Genomic DNA, 21,341 nt, shown 5'->3' on the forward strand with positions numbered 1-21,341 from the left:
ACTTTTCACTGGGCTTCTCTTGGCGAGCATCTTATGGGTGACCACGACATCGTTCGTTGTTGTGAGAACTTCCACATTAAATTAGATGGCCTTTGTCAGCACCCAACGAACATACAAGAAGCAAATAACTGGCCGAACGGGTTATTTTAGTCTATGTCTAGCTGCTACTCTCCTTTCTTGCTCGCTCTCTCTTTGTCTTTCCTTGGCATTTACCTTAAAGGATAGCACCTTGATTAATGCACAAATAAATTTGTTTACTCGTAATCCGAGTTGTTAAAATGGCCATGGAGACTCGGGATTGATATGAGGTAAAAAGGCTATTGTGAGAGTCCGACGGAAAAGTGAATAGACTTTCCTGAATTAGTTGCAGTGAAGCTTTGGGCAAGATCAGTTGAATAGTTGAGGCAGAGAGTTGAGATTAATGTTTAAAAAAGTATTAGGGAGGGATGTAATGTGTTTGATTTAAAATTTCAGTTTAGAAAAAATTCTTAGTGAGAAAGATTAAATAACTAAAAAGTGTTGTTGGCCAGAGCAAGAAATCTATGAGCATATGTTAAAACTTCCAAAAAATAGAGAAAGAAAAAAGTGAACTAAATACATTTTAATAAAATGTATACACTCATAATGAAAAACAAAAAATGGAAGTTACAAAAGCCAAAAATTTCCACAATTAAAATAGAGTTCAAAATTCCGACGGAAAGTTTAAGAATCTCTAAAATGAATTGAACAACTTCATTTTTTGCCGAACTACAAATGCGAGTCAGATTTAAAAGGCAATTTTTTGGCTATTTTAATTCAGTAGAAGTAGAATATTTAGAAATTCATTAAAGCAAATCTTTAAAATATTTGAAAATGAGAAATTGGAGCGCTTAGACAGTAAATCAAAAGTTCAAGATTTGTTTCATAATACCCTACACCTAAAAATCTCCAAACTAAGCTCCCTCAAATCAAACGCAATTTGTTTATAAATTTTTAATTAAATATTCTAAGCCAGAAAGTTATACAAGAAATTTTGATCGCAAACATAATTATGTTATTACATACAAATATATTACTACAAACTAAGGAAAGTCGTATGTTTTGATGCCATGTGCGATGAACGATGAACGGAATGTATGTTACAAGCAGTCACATGGACTTGGCGGAACTTTCAAGAAGTACTTGTAGTATGAACTGTTTAGCCTCTCTCATCCATCCGCCCATCTTACTGGTACTGATGGTACTGTGGCTGCTGCTGCTGAGGCTGATGCTGATACTGCTGCTTGCCCGAGCTGTACTCCTGGGGCGCCTTGTGAGCGCCGGCGCGCAGCAGCTGCGTTGGTGGAGGAGGTGTGGGAATCTTCACCACAATGTCGGTGGGTTCACGAATCACCTCAGCCTTGAAACCCTCCTTGGGATCAGCGGTATACTTGACGGTGCGAATGAAACCATCCGAATCGACAACCGAGTAGCTGCCCTTGATGACGGAACCATCGCGAACCTCCTTGCGATTCTGATAGTTGGTGAATTCATCGTCTTTCACATCGAAGCCAAACTGATACGAGGAGTTTTGCTGTGGAGAAGAGAGAAACCGAATTACGATCATTTGCGATCATTTCAAATGCAAGGCACACAGAGTGACCCAGTTTTTTATGGCCACGCAAGTCGATTACATCACGTTCATTGCCCAATCCGCATGCGTGGGGTGTCTCAGTTTCGATCCCAGGCCCAATCGAAACCCCTCTCGCCTTCCCCCCTCTCGGAATGAAGCCTGAACAACACGCACAAGTGAAAGCAATGCGGAGTTGCTTGCATATTTTTAATGGCCGAGGCACATGAAATTAAGGTGCAACTGCTGCTGCCGTTGTCGATCGTTCAGGTGATCGCATGAATGAGACTTATGCAATTTTTGGGCGGCAGTAGAAGCGGCTTAACTCAACTCGTATCGTATCTCCGTAGATACTCTTTTTCTGCACGTAATGCGCAATGAGGCCTGACCAGGTTCGTTTCTTTATTTCTTTGTTTTTGGCCTCCGGGTAGCGGGCGCATAAATTATGCACAAGCACAAGGTTGTTGTGAATGGCGAGGAAGTAACTGCGATCATCAGTCAGACAATCCCACAGCACTGTTCTAACTGGGTTAAGGTAAAGCGCAGCTAAACACTGGGCTTGCATCTGGGCCTAAGGCGTGACCGCGTCTGCAGAACAAATGTTCTGGCAACGGCGACTGACGTGGCCCCAAAAAAAGAAACAAAAATCAATAAACTTCACTTTACTTTACTGCATTGCAACGTGCAGCTGAAAATTGGAAAGGCAATTGGCCAAACGAAGCTAGTTTCAAGAGCCGGTTCTAATGCGTGCACTGTCCATTTGCTTTGGTGTATTGAGGTCCAGTCGAGTATCTACGGTATATGGGTCGCATTTGAAAGTGATTGTAGCTTGCGAATGCGACTGCGACTGCGACTGCGAATTTGAGCATGAGCTCATGACATGGAGTGTGACATTTAATGGGTCCACTTTTGGACACTTGTGGGATGAGGGTAAGCTCATAAAGATAGCAAAAAAAAGTGAGCCAGTTATCTACATCTATAAAAATAAGGTGGTTTAACTGCAGGCAGCTGATCTGCACATGAATAGAGCAGCTTTTTGAGCTAAGTTATCTGATCTGTATTACCTGAATACCAAATCTTAATTAGAAATTGTTTTAATTAAGAAGAAAATACATAAAATTCTTAGATTTCTTTTTGATGTGTCACATTCTAATCCGCACATAAACTTAATCTTTTTAAGTTTAAGTTTTTCCTTTTTCTTTTCCCAGAACTAATCGGCACTCTCATTACCGTTTCAGTTTCAAGATTATCTTCAGATTGAACACGCATTCTCTTTCTCTGATTAAGTTTACCCAACTTCATTTAAGTGATCGTCATTTCCCTTTTTGCATAGCTCCCACATCCTACTCCACTCAAGAAATGAGCAACGTCATTTCCTTAGTTCTCTTTTAAAGTGGCAGGCAACCCAACGACCTCCGATCAACGTTAATGAACTCGTCGTTTCCTTAATGTGCCGTCTTTAATGGCCAATCGCATGGATAACGACAAACTGCAGTTTCCGCATGCAAAAGCCCATAAAGCAAATGTCGACAGCTGTTAGAGAGCGACCAGACAGCAGACAACAGACCACAGACAACGGGATAAACGAGGGGGCAGCCACACACACACACACAAACATACACACACACACATGCTTGATGCATGGCAGAAACTTATGGTCATGGCTATTTGCCAACGTCAAGTAGCTGTTGCGATCGAGCTGCAGTTGGGAGCTTGCAGCTGTAGATGGCCCCGGGACTGCAGTCGATGGAAGGTGGTTAATGAACTCTATGAGAAAAGTCTCGGCTTACACTGTGCTACCACCACCACCATCTTCCCCTCCTCCTACTTCTCTACCTCCTCTTTTCGCTCTGGCATGCTTCAATTGTAATTATGCACTCGCAAGCAGCCAACATTGTTTGCTGGTCACATTGCTTAGGCTGCTGCTATTGCTGCACTCAAGCGAAAAGGAAAGTGTGCTGCACAGCGCGAAAGCTGTGGATTCGAGTTCGAATTCGAACTTGTTATAGTGAACTTACATCATCGTATTGCTCCTCCTCCTCTGCCTGCTGCTGTGGATGCGACTGCAGCTTGTGTTGTCCTTTGCCCAGCAGCGAGGATTGTGGCTGATACGAAGGCTGAATGCGACGTGGAGGCGCGGGAGCAGCCTGAGGCTGGGGACGATAGGCGCTCTGTTGTGGCTGCGATTGATACTGCAGAAAAGGATAAATAGATTGAGGGTTAAAGCGGACTGTTTAGTTATTAATTACTAGAATATTTTTAGACCCTTTAATTCAAAAATTAAATGTGAAAAGTGATCTCTAAGTCTTAACAATTATTTTTTTAACTTGTGCTCCTTAAATTTTCTTAGCCTCTTATCTTTGTCAAAATCAAAATATTTTCAGCTAAACTATATTTTATTTAAATTTATTTTTAAGTTGCACTTCTTACCTGCGGCTGTTGCAGATAATCTCTGACGGCTGGCGCCACATATCCTTGCTGCTGTTGCTGCTGCTGCTGGGCGCGTATCTGCTCCGACACCGTATCCTTGAGCCTGATCTGCTGACCCGCACTCACATACTGCTGCGTCTGCTCGGAGTTCTGCTCGTAGATGGGCGTACCATCGGAAGGCTGTTGCTGGTGCTGTTGCTGCTGCAACTGCTGGTAATACTGACGCAAATAGGCGGGATCGACGCCCTGCTGCGCTTGAGCGACTCCACAGATCGCGACCGTGGCCACCACGAGCAAAAGTTGCATTGTTATAGACGGGTTTGATTGCTTGTATACTATTTGAGTAGTATTTACTGTTTGCTGCTATTACACTTCACTTTTTTCGGTTCGACAATAAACAACGCGCACGTCCCACTCCAAGCCTCAAATGTATCTGCGATTGCTGCTAGCCCAAATTGCACTTTTATATCGGAATAGCGCGACGTTGAACATTGAACGTTTGAGCTGCGTTGAGCGCCAACTAGTTACAAGCCTCGCTCTCTCTATCGCTCTCGGTCTCCCTCTCTATCTCTCTCTAACGACCAAGTCAAGCGTTTGCTGGTAGCCTCTTTTTTGATTTACAACAGCTGTTGGCCCGTTGGCCGTTTTGGCTGCAAGCAGTTGCCTTACGAGCAGTTGTCATTTCCGTTGCCATTATATCATGGCTAGCATTGTCTCTGGCCCCGCCTGCCGCCTCCAACCACCCCCAATTTGTGAGAGTGTGTGTGTATTTGTCTCTCAGCTGATTTTCCACCTCGCCTCGACCTGTGTGTCATTGTTATTTCAGTGAAAATTGTTGCTCCAGTTACAGTTGCCATCATTTACATACACAAACATTACATGCGCCATTCAATGATCCTCAATTAACAGCGTGCGCTGCTGTTAAGTTTACATTAAGCTCACAACAGCAGCTATCGCTTGTCTGTTAAGCCCTTCTGTTGCCTAACAGCGTTCTAATCAGATTCTGCGCTGCCTTAAGCTTACAGCTGTTGTTTGACTTTGCTGTTAACTAAGTTTCTTTTAAGCTTTTGTTGATTGATTCTTCGGTACTGTGCAAAACTTTCACAAATTAAGAGTGGCTGTTTCAATTAATTAAATTACAGTTAGTGCAATAACACGCAATCGCACAAAGAGCTTAAATATGTTAATTTTTTTGCTGCATTTTTATTTTGTCGGTTTTTTACATATTACGAGTGCGATTTTATGCAATTTTTTTTTTTCTTTTGCTTGTGTGGGTTTCGCTCAGTTTAACTTGGCATTAGATCATCGACTGGCGCATCCATCCATCTAGGCTTAATGACATGCTAATTAACATTAAAGCAGAGTTCAACTGTTAGAGGTCAGCAGAAGGCTTCCGCCCCCGGAAAAAAATCATCGAAATTTATGAAATGTTTGCTTGGCAAGTGCACAAGTCTATTGTTTATAATGTTTGACCCAAATCGCAAAATCGACAAATGTTTTTCGATGCCGTTGTCGTCGTCGTCGCTTTGTTTTACGACGCGTACTCGCATTCACAGTTTGTATATCTGCTTGTATCTGTATCTGTAAATGTATCTAGTGTATTATGTATCTGTATCTGTTGCGACCACGTTGCGGTTGAATAGCTTCAAGTATGCCAGCGATCTTTGATGTGATTTGTTAGTGTGTGCTGCTCCGATTGCCAAATCTTTGCATTTAAGCCCTTTACACCAGATGCAAGTACCACAAGCTGTTGCCATGTGATCGCAGCCATTAAACCTCAATAAAGCAAAAGGCACCCAAACGCCCACAACATATTGTACATATCTATACATTCATCACATTTGATATTCGTCTCTGATGCGATTACTTAAGAGCATTCATTCGTATTGTGTGTGCACCGCCCCAAAATTATATTTAAGCATTTTTCATGGAAGATTTATAGCGAAGGAGAGAGAGAGAGAAGGCTGTTCGCCAAGGTCACCGGAATTTCTCCATCCCCCCTCCCTCCCTCATCCTCCCTCTCTCACTTCTTCTAATGTTAATTGAGCTATGCGATTTTCGTCAGCCGTTGACCGTTTAATGGGGGCGCGATACGACATTGTCTGATCACGGCTTACTTAGCCGTAAAGTGAAAGTACTCGCACACATTATGTGTAACAATACAATTGTTATGTTGTGGCTGCCAGCCAGAGTTTAAAGATTACATACACGTACTCACAAGTGTTTTATTTCAATCAAATTGGAGTCAAATCTAAAGCGGAGCTATGTTTGCATATAATTTGAATATAAATGCGTTTAATTGCCGACATGATTGATGGATTCCAAATGAAATCTATATTTGCAGCGTCATGTTATGCAAAGCATGTTAGTATTGTTGTATTTTTTTGGGGTTGGGCAAACAATTGAATGCAATCCCTAATTTTATAGTCATTATGCTGTAATTGAAATCTTTTATAAATTGCTTTTTATTTCCCCTTTTGTTGTTGTGTGTGTGTGTACTGAAAAATCTTTCAACGCCTCAGCTTGCTAATGTGTGGTATAATTTTTATTGTTTATTGGATTAAAAAAGTAAAGTTCTTTGTTGTTGTTGTTGTGTTTTATACAATTAGGATGACTAGAACCACTCGCCGTTAACAATCGCTGTTAACTTTAAATCGAATTTAACATAAAAGATACATAATCTTCAACTAAAATGAAAGTACTTTTTTCTCATTCAAAGCTGAGAACAGTTAACTCTATGAGTATTTTTTTTTGTTTTATTTTTAAATGTATAATAAATTTATTTCATCTCCAATCAATTTTTCTCTGAGCCGATTCGTAATATTTTAGGGTTTTTGTTAGTTGCATATTTTTGTGTCGTTCTTTATATAAATTAATCAATAAGTTTAACAGAATTTCATAAAAATCCACTAAATTTGGTTAAGTAATTCCTTAACTAGCAACTGTTGTTGATGTTGTTGTTGATGTTGTTCGCTGGCTGCTCGCTTCCTGCTGTTACTGTTGTTGTTGTTGATGCTATTGTTGTTGTCGCTTTTGCTGCTGTTGTTGGTGTTGTTGATTTAATAGTCGGTGGCACCAATAACGCTATACATCAGACGATTGAAAGAGCCGCTCTGGCGTATGTTTTCATCGTGGGTGTTTACCACCTGTTGAGCAAACAAAACCAATCGATTAACATTGACATTAACAGTGCTTTAACAGCGCCCTGTTACTCACATTGTACGGCGGCCGGGATACTGGCGCTGATACTGGTTTCTGTAAAGTAATGCAATGCATTGAAGGAATTGCAGGAAAAACAAAAAAAAAGAAAATTGCCAGCTTAGTAAAAGGTTTTTTCTCGTAATTTTTGCAACAATTTCGATATAGTCCACTTTTGTTTGTTGTTTTTTACCGCATTACTTTAATGTTATGAGCGTGCTTCCGGTTAGTAGCCCGTTATGTTAAAATGCCATAATGCTAAAATGCTTAAAAAATTGCTGATGATTTGATTGGAAAATATACACAGAAATGGGGTTTAAAATGATGCATCGATGTTCGACTTGCAAATTTCCATGACAAGTTATCAAAAACCAAATTAGTATTCACTTTGGCACAGTTAGTAATCATTACACTGCCTAACAGCACATTAACATTGTACGACTTAAAGCGAGCGCTTAACATTCTGATAGGCATAGCGTAGACATGGACACATTGATAGGACACATATATATGTATGTACTACAAAAAAAAAGAATTGGATATGTTCGACTGTACGTGAGAAAACAAAACAATACACTGAGATAGTTACAGAGAGACAAAGAGAGAGATAGAGAGCGATATAGAGAGTAATAGAGATAGAGCGCAAAATGAACTTGACAATCGAGCGATCTTTTCTGATATTAAGTACATATCTCACATATAGTGTTGATCTAAGTATATATATTTTGGTTGGTTGATCTGATATCGAAAACATTTGTTGAGGTTGAGGCGCGATGTGACAGTTGACGCGATCTTACCTTTCCTGGAACCAATCTATTTGGTTGATAGACCTTAGTCTGCACAGGTATGGTTACTTCCTGAGGCGAAGATTGACCATAGCTGCTGTAGCCGCCCTCTTCTTGGATGGCTCTGTAGGTGTCGCTATTCCTTGGATCGTAAACAACAGTTTTCTTATAACTGTACGTGTCCGCGCATGTCGTTTTTATATAAATTATTTATCGAGATTTTCATTTATTGAGATCGTTGAAAGCGCCATTATACGTTTTTTTTATTATTTGTCAAAATATTTTTAATGTTATGAGATTTTTTAAATATTTTAAAGTTATTTTATTTCAAAATTTTATTTGTTTTTTTTGGTTGGTTTTTGTTTTTGTATTGGTTAAGTTAATTTTAGATTCATATATATGTGTACAAACATATATGAATATTTAGAGGTTTTTTTTACATCGGTTGAGTAGCGTGAGACAGAGTAGTGAGAGAATAGAAAGAAAAAACAGGATGTGCACAAAATACGTTAGAATTATTTTGATTTTTGTAGTTATCTTCTAATCAAATAGGCATAGTGTTCTCGTTGTCTTCGAACTCGAAACTTTTTCAAACAATTTTTAATTAACCATTAAACAAGTCAACAAATTCCTTAAACATAATTATTAAAAGTAATTGTTTTTTTAACAAAACTGCATAACAAAAGTCGAAAATTAATAAAAACTATTAATTAAAGATATAAAAAGTGAGTGTTAAGGTCTTTTGTTAGTTTGGTCTTCATGTTCATAAAAGTTAATAAGATTAAGTTAATACGAGGTTGCTTCGGAATAGGAACTTATGTGTTGTCTTTGACACGTTTCGGGGATAAAATTCAGCAAACGTCTTTTAAATATTAAGTTAATATATAATAGGAACTTGTTATAGTAGGATCGTTTAAGGACTGGGTAGCTTATCAGTGGGCATGGATATGGAAAGGAGCTAGGGCTGGGAATTCATTTCTCAAGTAGAATTTATGCTATAATTTTTGTTTTTGGTTTTTTTTTTGCTATTGCTTTATCAAGAGAGTATTGTGATCATTTATTTTTGTTGATAGAGTAGCTGCAGTTTCTGTTGACGATGTTGACGCTGTTGCTCTGCAAGTTGTTCTTTTTGCTTTTGTTGCTCCAGTATTTTACGTTTTTGTTCCAGGAAAGATAGATCGATGAAAATTCTAACATTAATCGTGCAGCTAAGTTCTAAACATTATGTCTAAGATTGTATATTGGCTAGAGTTTTGTGTTTTTGTAGGTGGTTTTTTTTGTTAGGCATCTTATCCAAATTAGATCGAATTAATCTCTTCGCTTCTTATAAGTTAAATGTTGTATTAAACGAATATTGAAAGAGTGAATACAGCATCTGCCCTAAATGTTTCCATTACCTTTCAATTGCGCCACCTTTGCCATTCTGATAAATACTTTGTCATATATTGATATTGGTATATTGTATATATTGTCTAGTAGAAGGAAAAGTATACGCTGGCAACAACAAAAGCCCTTAAGAATAAAAGGATATAATAATAAGCTCTGGTTTCTAGAGAGATTCATGGGTGCACCTCGTCGCAAACCAGATCATCCGGAGTTTGTACTTGCGATGGGGATAATAATACATACTATACATTGATTCTTACGATATGGGAACATTTAGATATGTTTATGTACATACATATAAAAGGAGCACATGCAATGTGTACTATTGTATTGTGTTTTGTGACGGAGTACGAATATTTATTGCATCAAAGTTGCACTTTGGATTTGATATAATATATGGATTTAGACTTTACATAGGTTACGCTTGTTGTGGTTGGGGATACAACAATTCGGTTAGGGTTGATTCGACAGGCAGAATAACGGAATAACATACAAGAGAGTACATAAATGCACTTTGGGGGATAAAGGATATAGGAAATATGTATATTCAAGATTCATTCAAGTTTCCAATAATCCTCAAAATCAAGTTTCTAGAGAAACCAAATGCGTCGTTTCTTTATATACGATTTCCAAGTGATGCAAAATTCAATCAATCCATTTCAAAAGTATATATATATAGTATAATTATAGTATAGATAGATATCAGGCTGTGCTCAAAATATGATTACTTTTACCCGTCAAGTTTTGTTGGCAAAGGACGATGCAAAGGACTTTCCTTCAAGCGATAACTATCGCTTGTGGCAAAGCTACAACAATATACATAGAATTTTTTTTATATATATACGAGTATATAGAGAAATATGTATGTATGTGATGTAGTTTAGAGCATATGTGTAACATAGAGCAAGTAGTAGACATACAACATCTATGAACTCCTTTGTCTTGTGTTTTGTTTTTGGGTGTATTTGTGTTTGCCTTCGTTTAGTAAATTTGATATTCGATTTTTGGCCTAGGGTTAGTGGATTAGGACTGCATCTTAACTAAGAATCGATCCGCATGGAATTCAAAATTTTGGACTACTCAAAATCATGTCTCGCTTTACAATTAGTTTCAAGCTATCTATGTAGGCGCACTTTTCAGCTGCATTAAAATTTTCACAAAATACTACGCAAATCAAATTATTTTATTCAATTTTTAAAAGTATCTCAATTTGTTTGTTAACAGCGATATCCAAAAAATTTTGTTTAATTCATTGTTAGTGTATTGTATTGGTACTAAGCTTTTTTTGATATTTGTCAGTTCATTAGCATAAAGATTTCCAAGTGAGTGGTAAACTTACGGAACTGTTGTTCTGATGGTGTCCTCAATGTTGTTGCTTGAGTACAGGCCAATTGGCGAGTTGAATTGCTTGTGGAAAACCTATAATACCATATCATAGTAACACAATAGTAATCACAGATTCTTTTTAATACTCACTCTGCCAGTATCGGCATCCTGGCCAACAACCTTGTGCAACATGGTATCGGCCACGCGTTGCTTCATGATACTGTCATGGTAGTCGTGTCCGGGATGGGCGCGCACAGCGGGATTTGGGTAGTGTCTTAAGTATGACTCTGTGGTGGGCGCATCCTTTTTCACTTTAGCACCGGGCAGAACCAGTGGAGTTGTTCGGTATGGCTACGAAAACAAAGCAAATTGCGCATAATTAGTCAAATGTGTGATAATTTTATGGTTTTGTTTATGCCAAAAAATCAAATCAATGTGCAAACATTTGGCAAACTTACAAACTACAAGCAGTACAATCTAAATAAATAAAACCTATGTACAAAGTCCGTTTGTGGGGCGCATTAACATTATGTGAACATTAGAGCAACCGCAGATTTCCCATGTTTCTAGAACATTTTCGTTATGCTTTATTTAACAGACACTGATCATTCGATGTATGTCCATGTGTTTGTGTGCATGTATTGGTATCTTAAATTTTGTATAAACTTTATTTACCAAAATTCCATCTCATCACACACTCTCGTGAGCGCGCCTGCCCGTGTATATACTTTAAAAATATCTCAGTAGCAAGTCTAATATTTATAGACGCTTACGTAAGCGCTTCTGCCATCGTCCAGCAACAGTTTTTCATTTGTTTTTCTCGCTGTCTTATTTTTGCTAGCAAACGCTGTCTGTCCACACGCAGCCGCACGAACGCGTAAGTAATTCAATATTCGTAGCGACATTTTCAAATAGTGCGCGCACTTGTAGAATGCAACGCTGCGTAGAGTTGCCAGACTGCATTTTAAACAGCTGACTGTAGCGGGCAGCTGACATTAATTTCGCGCCTTTTGCTCAGTTTTGCTTTTCCACTAAACATACCGTGCTTCCTTTGTCACTACTCCATAATAATCTACAACTTTTAAAATTAATAAGATAACTTAAAAAGTGATTTAACTAACGTGCAAAAGCTAAACAAATGGCCGCAGTACGCCGCTCCACACGCCTCAGCAGCATTAGCAAGTCTGCAACGCCAGCAGCGCTGCCGCAGTCGCCAATGGCCACAACGCCACGACGCTCAGAAGTTTGGCGTAGACGCCAAACCAAGCAGATCTTGGATAGTGACGACGAAGATAAGGATGATAATATTAGTGTAATTTCAGAGAATAACGAAAACAGCAATCTGTTGAATAAAATGGACAAAGTGAGCAGCAGTAGACGTAAAGTGGGCGCTGCAACAAAACTACACGCTGAGCAGCCAAAGACGCCACGCAGCAGCAAGAAAACAACTGTGACAAAAACGACAGTTGCGGCATTGGACAGCATGGCCAAGCGGATTGAAGCCAACATAAGGGCAGTTAAAATGATGGATGAGTGCAGCAGTGATGAGGAACAGGAGTTGGATGATACGGCACATGTTTCGCCACCTAAGCAACGCAAGTTGCAACCACTGCCTCAACATTTGATAAGCCCTTCACGACTGCTAGACAGACTGAGCATCGATGAGAGAGAGGAGGAGCAGGCGGAAAAGCCGAAGAAGACTGAAACAAAGGTTAGAAAGGAGCCAAAGCGGGAACTGAAACAGGAAAAGCAAAAAGAGTTGAAGCAGGAAGAGAAACAAGAACTGAAGCAGGAGCCGGAACAGTCACCGCTGCCATCGCCACCAAGAAACAAATATCAGAATGCACGACGTGTCCTAAACAGCGCTGAGACACTCAATCTGCCAGGACGGGAGGAACAGTTGCAAGAACTGCGTGAGTTCTTTAGCAGTCATCTGGACACGCAAACCTCCGGCAGTCTCTACGTCTCTGGCCAGCCAGGCACTGGCAAAACTGCCTGTTTGTCTATGTTGCTACGTGCCCCGGAGTATGCACAGCGTTTGCAACGTGTCTACATCAACTGCACGAGCATTGCCAGTGTGGGTGCCGTCTACAAGAAGCTATGTATGGAGCTGCAGCTGAAGCCAACTGGGCGCACGGAACGTGACCACTTAGAGGCCATACAGCGACACTTGCGGAAGGCCAAGCGCATGTTGTTGCTGGTGCTGGACGAGATCGATCAATTGTGCACCACACGACAAGAGGTGCTGTACACAATCTTCGAGTGGCCAGCGTTGCCGGGTGCACGCATTTTACTAGTTGGCATTGCCAACAGTTTGGATCTCACAGATCGAGCATTGATGCGACTGAATGCTCGTTGCGAACTGAAACCAAGACTGATGCATTTTCCGCCCTATACTAAGCCACAAATCGTGGAGATCTTCAAGTCGCGACTGGCCGAAGCACAGGTCTTGGATGTCTTTCCGCCCGTCACATTGCAGCTGCTGGCGGCCAAAGTAAGTGCGGTCAGCGGAGATGTCCGACGTGCTCTGGACATTGGGCGACGTGTTGTGGAGATTGCCGAACAGCAGAAATGTGCGGGTGAAAAGGAGTTCATGAAGGCGCTTGAGCTGGATGGACCACCAGCTGAGGGTAAGTTGTAAATTATTTAAAAACATTTACCTATTCTTGACATTCTGCTTATTTATAGAAACACTGAAACCTGTGCAGGTCAGCCAAGTGGCCGCTGTGCTCAACAAGGTTTATGGCGCCTCACAGAACCTTGAGGAGGACATTGAAGAGGCTTTTCCACTACAACAGAAGCTAATGCTGTGCTCGCTGGTCTTGATGCTACGCAACGAGCGGAACAAAGACATTAGTGTGGGACGACTGCATGAAGTGTATCGTAGAGTGTGCAGCAAACGCAACATCTTAGCTCTGGATCAGGCGGAATTTGCGGGCACAGTTGATCTCGTGGAGACGCGTGGCATATTGCGAGTGATGCGCAAGAAGGAGCCGCGTCTCAACAAAGTGTTGCTGCAGTGGGACGAGGAGGAAGTTCATGCGGCATTGAGTGACAAGCAGTTGATTGCATCGATTTTGAGCGACACCGCCTGCTTGGCCAAGTAATTACGATCATTACCTTTATAAAACATTTATGGCTTAGTATAATTATTTATGTTCTTGTTGGCTAATTGCGCATTTCTCACAATTTCTGTTCACCTTGGCCATAGAACGAAACAGACGACAGACGTACATACAATATTTAGATATATATAAATAAATTGAAAACGTTCATTTTTTTGATGCTAAATTTAAAATTCGTGGCTGGCGCAAGCACAGAAATATGTTGAAATATCATTTGAGGGTCACTTTCGAAATATTTAATTGAATTTAATCTTTCTTTTTGCTTTTATTGTCCCATCATAAATTTAAGACAAAATTTTACGACCTCTAAAAAAAAACATTTTATTTTATATTTCTACAAACGTTGACAATTGACCAATGTAAACTCCTAACTGATTACTTTTAGAACCTAGGAACCCCAACCAATAAATTAATACATAAATTGTGTGAAATGTTTAGCATTTGTTTTTGAAAAGTGACAACAATTGTTCACTTTCGCTGTGCCACAGTATTTTTGAGGCAATGCCAAAACGTTGCCACATGTGTCGACATTAAGCGGAAATCTTTTCTCTTCGTTGTTGCCTTTCCTTTAAATTTAATTTCCGAAAAAGCCTAATTATCGTCAGTGTTGGTTTCATTTTGAAATTAATTTCATTTATAATCATTTTGTATATTTGTTTTGTTGCTTTTGCAAAATGCTGTTGGTGTTGTTGTTGGTGCTACTTCTGAATCTTTGGCTTTTCGCTCAGCGCTTTTTCTAAAAATATCCAACGAGGTGGTATGAATTACATTGAGCACCCAAAGAAAAGAGCAGTGAATATGTTTTAGCCAAAATGTATTCAAAAAAATTTGTTTTTTGCTTTCGACGCATATTGACGAAAGACGAACAAATATGTTTAAATAATAAGCTAAATAGCGGGTGTATATAAGAAGCAGATATCGCCGGAGAGAGTGAGAGTGTGAGAGCACCTATTATATATACTACACTTATCTATATGCAGTGTGAAAAAATTTAGAAATACAAATTTATGAAAACCAAAGTGGAAAAACGTTTTTGAACTGTCGTTCAAGTTGACATTTGTGTTTGAACTTGAATTCAAACAGACATTTTTGACAGTTAAGGTGAAGTTCGCATTGATAATTCAATAAATAAATAATGCGCATCCAAGCATGTTGATTCTATTGATATTAAACATCACTATATCGGATTATTTTCATCGTGTTTGCTTACTTGATATTGAATGCATTCATTGAGGTCTGGCTGCTCCTTGTAGTAGACGGGGGATCCGTTTTTGAACTGAACGTACTCCATTTTAGAATTTATGTGTTTTGTGTGTGTGTGGGTTTTGGATTTAAACTCCTTTATGCGTAAAATTTAAACAAATTAGTATCAAAAATATTACAGAATAACTCTTACGTAAGAGCGTAGTAAAGCAATTTAAAAAATGTCACAACTAATGCATCAATATTTATTTTCTTCTTCTTTTATACTTTTTGTTTAATCTTTTTTTTTTTGTATTTATGTATTTTTTTTTTTTTTGAATTGGTCAACTTGCTTTTATGCACGTTTAATGAACGCTGCTCTTCTTCAACACTTTCGGAGATCGCTTCACTGGGATTTGGAGGGATGTGTTTCGTCTAGACTTGAATCTAGTTGTTTATTTTTCAATATTCCGAACGCAACTGATTTGAAAATTTTCAAATGCTGGCGAATTATTGCTATTTCGGCTGCGCGGAATTCCAATCCGTCTATATAGGAGATCTATATATGAGTTGTTGATTTCGCATGTATGTGTTTGTGTCCGTGTGACCATATACGAGAGCAACAACAAGAACAGCAAGATCATCATCACCAGCAGCAGCAGTGCTGACGGTCAGAGGCCGTCCAAACCCACGCACACCACTGCACACAAAGTTTCCCTCATTTTTCTCTCAATTTGTTAAACATACGTATACGTTAGGCTAAATGTTTTGTGCAAATAGATTATTCACAGAGCGTAAAGCCAACAAAAATATATAGCACAACAACAACATACATATAAACTTGGACTATATTGTCGTGAGCATTTTCTTTTTTTTCTTTCATTTACGCCCACGCGTCGACCACCAAAGCACGCCCCCAGTCCCTCCTTATAACGACATTTATATTTGTGTTTGTATATAGCATGTTTATATGAATTTATCTATATGCTGTCAGTTTGTTTGTCCTGTCTATTTATTATATAGACAAGTATATAGAATTCATCTATACATATATTTTAATTGCTCTTTTTTGGAACAATTTGAGTTTTTCTCGCACTTTTCACTTGTTCGTTTCGAAAATTAGCCACAAAATTGAACAGTGTCGAGGTTATTTTGTAGTGTGCTCGAATGCAAAAACATTAATTGGACATAAAGAATGCATACAAATATTTATGAATTTTCCGAACAACATTATTGATGTATTCGGTTTTCCTCTGCTTGATTTGTGCTGACACTGAAAATTGAAAATTGCCAACACATGACTTCTGACAGTTTCAAATCTATATTTGTAAATCTCATAATTGATGTCAAAACAAATTGACACTGGAATGGGCTTTGGGGACAGGTGTAATTAACCTTCCGCTGCCTAGACACCCACCCACCCATCTCAATAGAACTAAAATAAACACAAAGGCCTGGGGCGTCAAAGAACTCTCCAAGTTCGACGGAAAAATCCAAGGAGCCAATAATTTACGTTTGAATATGTTTGTTTTTTACCATCGCGAAGGTTGTTTATGTATCTTACAAAGGAACACATTTGTGTTCAAGAATTCGTTGAGTGGGTTGATCAAAAAGTTGCTCGAAAAACAAAGCTATATTCATCGCAATAAAAATAAGCCAGCTATTTATAAGCATGATCACTTTTTTCTCAATTTTTCATAAAGAAATTCAAGAGAAGTTAATTTTTTATGTCCTTTAATATGGAGAACATCAAAAGCTTTACAAAAAAATTATCTTTTGCAAAACTGATGACAAATCATAACAAACTATAAAAGAGAAACATATCAGAACCTTGATTTTTATTTTTGTGCTGCATTGACGAATATATTGGCGACCTTGACGAATGGCAATTTTGTTGTCTTGATTCATTAGCAGCGTCATCAAGCGCAAGGTGTCAGGTGAGGGGAATTAGGCAAAGCACTTTCATTGGCATTGCCTGAGGATTGAAGATCACAAGGTAGCAGGCAATACCCAACTATATAGCTACACATAGACAGATATGCTTGGCATACGCCTTTCCCATGCATACATTCTATGTATATTATGAGTTAGTACGTTGTTCACCTGCATGCAGCAGGCAGGCAGGCAAAGTGGCCAAGAAAATGTATTCGAAATGTTTTTCAAGATTTGCGTCGTTGTTTTTGTTTGTTTTTTTGTTTTTGATTTTATTTGGGAAGAGGGCAAGATCTCTTCGTTGGGCTGCAAGAGCTCTTTTGAAATGTTTGTTTATATTCTCGCCAGTTCTCCACCTGCAGACTGCGTCACAAGACTTTCCTGTTCAACGCCTACGTTTTCGCAGCTAATACTGATTCGCATACATAAGTTATATTTAGATTTTGTAAACAGCAGAGCCTTGACCACAAAATGTCTATCCTCTGATGTCAGCGGATGGCGCACAAAAATCTTTACAAAATCCATATCTATTTCAGAGCAATATTTCATTGCCTACTTCTCAGCATACAAGCAAATTGTCGTGCGCATTTTGTGCAGCATACTTTTGAGCGCAGCATAACTAATAGTTTCATGGAAATGGGCAATAATTTAAAACACACCCACAGGAATTGAAATGCATGAATAAATATTTTCTTCTCACTCACCTGATTAATAATGGCTGCATGTTCCTCGGCCACATCCTGTTGATGATCACGCGTTGCTTTTGGCGAAAAAACACTCGATGACGATGGCACATAACCGCCCGAAGCATTCAATTGCGGAAACACAGTTTGCGGTAAAGTGTCTACCGGCAACTGCAACGCACGCTCAAAATGACTGGGACCGGGAAGAAAGGGCGAAGGTCCGCGATGGGGATACTGGGATGGCTCAGGACTTGCCGGCGGCAACGTTGAATTGGGGCGCGAACCGGCCTCCTGATTGACACCCTGCGTATACGCGATTTTGTTGTCCCTTCAATGCAAGCGTAGAAATGAAATAATATTTCATAGTATAGATTCATGTGTCACAACTCACCTGTGCACGACTAGATTGATTTCGTTGCCTGCTCCGCGAAACAGCTGCTGAGCATCAGCGTGACTCAAGTCGCGTGCATCGTATTCACCGATCTTGGCTATAATATCGCCACGCAGCAGCTCCCCATACGATGGGCTGCCAACTTGCACCTGTGGACGAAGGTCGACGTAATGTAATGTTTGCTAAAAAGTTTTGACAGGGGCCTAGGACGGGACTGCTGGCAGCCTTGACATACTAGATGCACAGACATCATTATTATGAGCGACCCATTCCCATTTCTATTGTTTACATGCGTTCATTGTCGTCGTCGTCGTCGTCTCTTATTTGTTTTGCCTCAATTAGTTTTACTGGCGTCTCAGAATTTGCAAAAATCTTTGGCACCGTTACAATTGCTACATTTGCCTTACACTGCGTATGCGTGTTCTAGTTTCAGTGTTAATACCCTACACTTCAAAAGGGTGGAAGGGTGTGTTGGCTATCATACATGAATATTTACTTTGTTGCTACATTATTTCACTGCGCTAAACTAAGTAGTGATAGAATCCCCTAGGATAATTTCAATTTGCTAGACAGCGTATCTTGCAGTCGTTGCCAGCCGGCTGTTGAGCCCTGACTGTTTTGATTTGTTGTTGTTTATTTTGCCACTAAGTAGTGCAGAACTCAAAGGCCAAAGCAGTTTTTGCAAATTGCTGGCACGATAATGGACAGTTCTCTGTCGTTGCGGTGCAACAATTGTGATGAATGGGCCGCGACATTAACCACAAAGCGACGAACGACAAGCGACAAGTCGGAAACTGTGGCCAAGCTCTCTAGCTCTTTAGTTCTACGATGCTTCGGCTGCAGCTGCTCTAGTTACATAATGCCTTGGGCATCCCACATTACCCTGGTTATGATTAATGGCGTATCCAAATCGCTGCCACCAACCAAACGGATGCCCCACGGCGTCGCCTGTCCATCTCGCTGGAGCACCACAGCAAACTCATGCAACTTTGGACTCATGCTTTTTGGTTTTGAATAGTTTGCGTAAATGTCACAACTGCTGATGTTTCAATTCAACATATTCGATTGGCCTTTTGCACAGTTACACACTCTCTTCTTGTGCTGCTTCACTCTTTTTTTCGCGAATTTTCAATTGTTTATTGGCCAAGTTCTCGATCTCGATCTCGAACCCGAGGCGGAGGTAGCGCGTGCAGCGCAATTTTAGCGTTTTATTCGATCGCAATGCTGCTCAAGTACTAATTTTAAAATACAATTTGTATTCCTTTTTGCAAGCATCGGCAACGGATCGTGGTATACTACGAATCTACGAGTACTCTGCGCTACAATCATGTAGTCAGCGACTGAGAAACATGAACTCAATCCAAATGCCAATAATTTTCATTCTACATACACTTTCCCACGAGCATCGCGCTATTGCTATCTTTTTGGGATGGTTTCTAGGAAAAAGTATATGTTTAATCTGCACAAATTCAAAAATTGTAATACTCTCAGCATATAAATAGTGTATAAAAGCATTTATGATCTGAAAAGATTAAAGTTTTGCGGCAACACTTGATCCAGTTGCATACTAGGCCAAAATTGACCATGAATTTAAACGCCACATGTCATCGTCTGGTGGCACAACGTTTTCATCATCATTTCAGACGAAGACGTCGAGCGTGTGGCATATGGTTTTTCAGATATTTTCATCAGTTTTATTAGTTTTTCTCTGCTTCTTGCAGCGAGGCATATGAGAGGCTGTAATTATTTTATTCACTAGCACGCTTCAAATAGCAACAATAACAGTCCCCTTCGCCCATTTAAATAAACAAATCAAATGTTTGCGCCATTAGTCAATAGAACAATATACGACGGGTCGTATGCGCAATGTGCAGAGTCTACAACTTTGAGTATCAGTCGAGTGGCCTTGCCTGGGACATTTTTCCCTTCAAACAAGCAGATGCTTATGCTTACCTTGTACTATTCCCGGTATGGAATTTTTCGAGCTTACAAACACGAGAAATCGCGACAAAACAACGTCAAAAGAAATCGAATCGAAATTGTTTGCTTTTGTTTTTGGCAACGTTTTTACTTCTTACAACGGAAAAATCATTTCGCTTCCCGTCGTTCGAACGTTTTTCAGCTATATATTTTATACATACATAGACATACTTAACGTATACAATATAGGGACTAGCATTTATTTGTGCACCATATTTATTTGGGTTCGTTTTTGGCTCAGTTTTGAAATTTTTACTGTTTTCGTATTGAATCATTTTCAGATGACTTCGGGATTCATTAAATTCATGATTAATGTGATGTAGAAATAGTTGACAATCTGAAAGTATTTAAATCTATTTCGACATGGTCCATTCAAATTAGATATTAGATAAAGGAATATTGCTTATTAATGTTTCAAAGCATTAAATACATTCCAAAATATTGACTCGTAATTTTAGCAATTGCTTTTTGGCAAATGCAGCAAAACGATTACGTCAATTCTTCGATGCTCTGAGCAATAAATTTATTAAATACAATTTCTGTTTGAGAATTTAAAGTAAAACTGCAGCAGTGGCCAATTAATTAAATTTGTGGTCGACAAATTTACGAGCCGCCAAGTGCAAAATGTTATTGAACTGATTTTTGATGTGGGTGCAGAGTGGACTGTCTATTGGGGCCACACCACCGACGATTGACATGATATAGTCGGAGGCGGGGATTTGTTTATTTTTCACTTACCCCACCGTACAGTTCGTCAGCGAAATGAACTCGCTTCTTGATGCCACTGCTGCGACGTCGCTGCGTTAGCCGAGAGGGCAGCGAAGGGGCTGCCAGTGTGACCGTGGGGCTGTTGGGTACCACGGTATTCACATAACTAGGCACTTTCCAAAAAGCCGGTCGATAGTATGACGATCTGCTGGTCGTCATATCTGGCCAAAGACTAGAGTAAACAAATGGAATACGCTATAAACAATTCGGAATGCTCTCTTTAGCTCTGTTTTGCGGCCGAAACGAACAGACGTCGATGCGTCTGCTCACGTCAACGTGTATATGAGTAATATGTATAAATGGGTCGAAGCAACAAACAAACAGCATATAACTATAAGAACAGAGAGCACGCACGAAGAGCACGCCGCAACAGCATACGGAATTTGCAAATGTGCAGGTGAATACATAGAGAACCAAGTGCACGCCGATTATGAATGAATGAATGAACACACCGCAATTACTCATTGATTAAAATAACTGCTACATTGCTATGCCATTTGAAAATCGTAACGCAGCTCACTTCAAGTGAGTCAAAAATTGCGCACAGCCAACTTAACGCGAGTGCCA

At 39.5% G+C, this 21,341-nt stretch overlaps 3 protein-coding genes across 14 annotated transcripts; 1 reads left to right on the forward strand and 2 right to left on the reverse strand.

Moving 5' to 3' along the window:
• Positions 1-957: 957 nt before the first annotated feature.
• LOC132793246 (putative mediator of RNA polymerase II transcription subunit 26) lies at positions 958-4,453 on the reverse strand. The gene is made up of 3 exons (XM_060802999.1): positions 4,019-4,453; positions 3,607-3,780; positions 958-1,552 (listed from the first exon to the last, which is right to left on the reverse strand). Exons 1-3 carry the CDS (start codon positions 4,322-4,324, stop codon positions 1,205-1,207), a joined length of 828 nt encoding a protein of 275 aa, XP_060658982.1. The 5' UTR covers positions 4,325-4,453; the 3' UTR covers positions 958-1,204.
• Positions 4,454-6,545: 2,092 nt separating this feature from the next.
• LOC132793226 (PDZ and LIM domain protein 1) lies at positions 6,546-20,948 on the reverse strand. Of its 12 annotated transcripts, none has more exons than XM_060802964.1 (9): positions 20,745-20,948; positions 18,027-18,175; positions 17,657-17,963; positions 10,864-11,064; positions 10,727-10,806; positions 10,122-10,193; positions 8,014-8,173; positions 7,235-7,273; positions 6,546-7,164 (listed from the first exon to the last, which is right to left on the reverse strand). In XM_060802964.1, the coding sequence occupies exons 1-9, from the start codon at positions 20,931-20,933 to the stop codon at positions 7,078-7,080; spliced, it is 1,284 nt and encodes a 427-aa protein (XP_060658947.1). In that variant the 5' UTR covers positions 20,934-20,948; the 3' UTR covers positions 6,546-7,077. The 12 variants fall into 12 exon arrangements, with proteins under 12 accessions (XP_060658947.1, XP_060658949.1, XP_060658948.1 ...); XM_060802966.1 differs by lacking the exon at positions 20,745-20,948 and adding an exon at positions 18,909-19,262; XM_060802965.1 differs by lacking the exon at positions 10,122-10,193 and having other exon boundaries at positions 20,745-20,946.
• LOC132793223 (cell division control protein 6 homolog) lies at positions 11,721-14,004 on the forward strand. Its single transcript, XM_060802961.1, has 2 exons — positions 11,721-13,343; positions 13,402-14,004. The coding sequence occupies exons 1-2, from the start codon at positions 11,852-11,854 to the stop codon at positions 13,818-13,820; spliced, it is 1,911 nt and encodes a 636-aa protein (XP_060658944.1). The 5' UTR covers positions 11,721-11,851; the 3' UTR covers positions 13,821-14,004.
• Positions 20,949-21,341: the final 393 nt, after the last annotated feature.

Source organism: Drosophila nasuta, chromosome 3 (assembly GCF_023558535.2).
Source record: "Drosophila nasuta strain 15112-1781.00 chromosome 3, ASM2355853v1, whole genome shotgun sequence".
In the NCBI taxonomy this organism is placed as follows: Eukaryota; Metazoa; Arthropoda; class Insecta; order Diptera; family Drosophilidae; genus Drosophila; species Drosophila nasuta.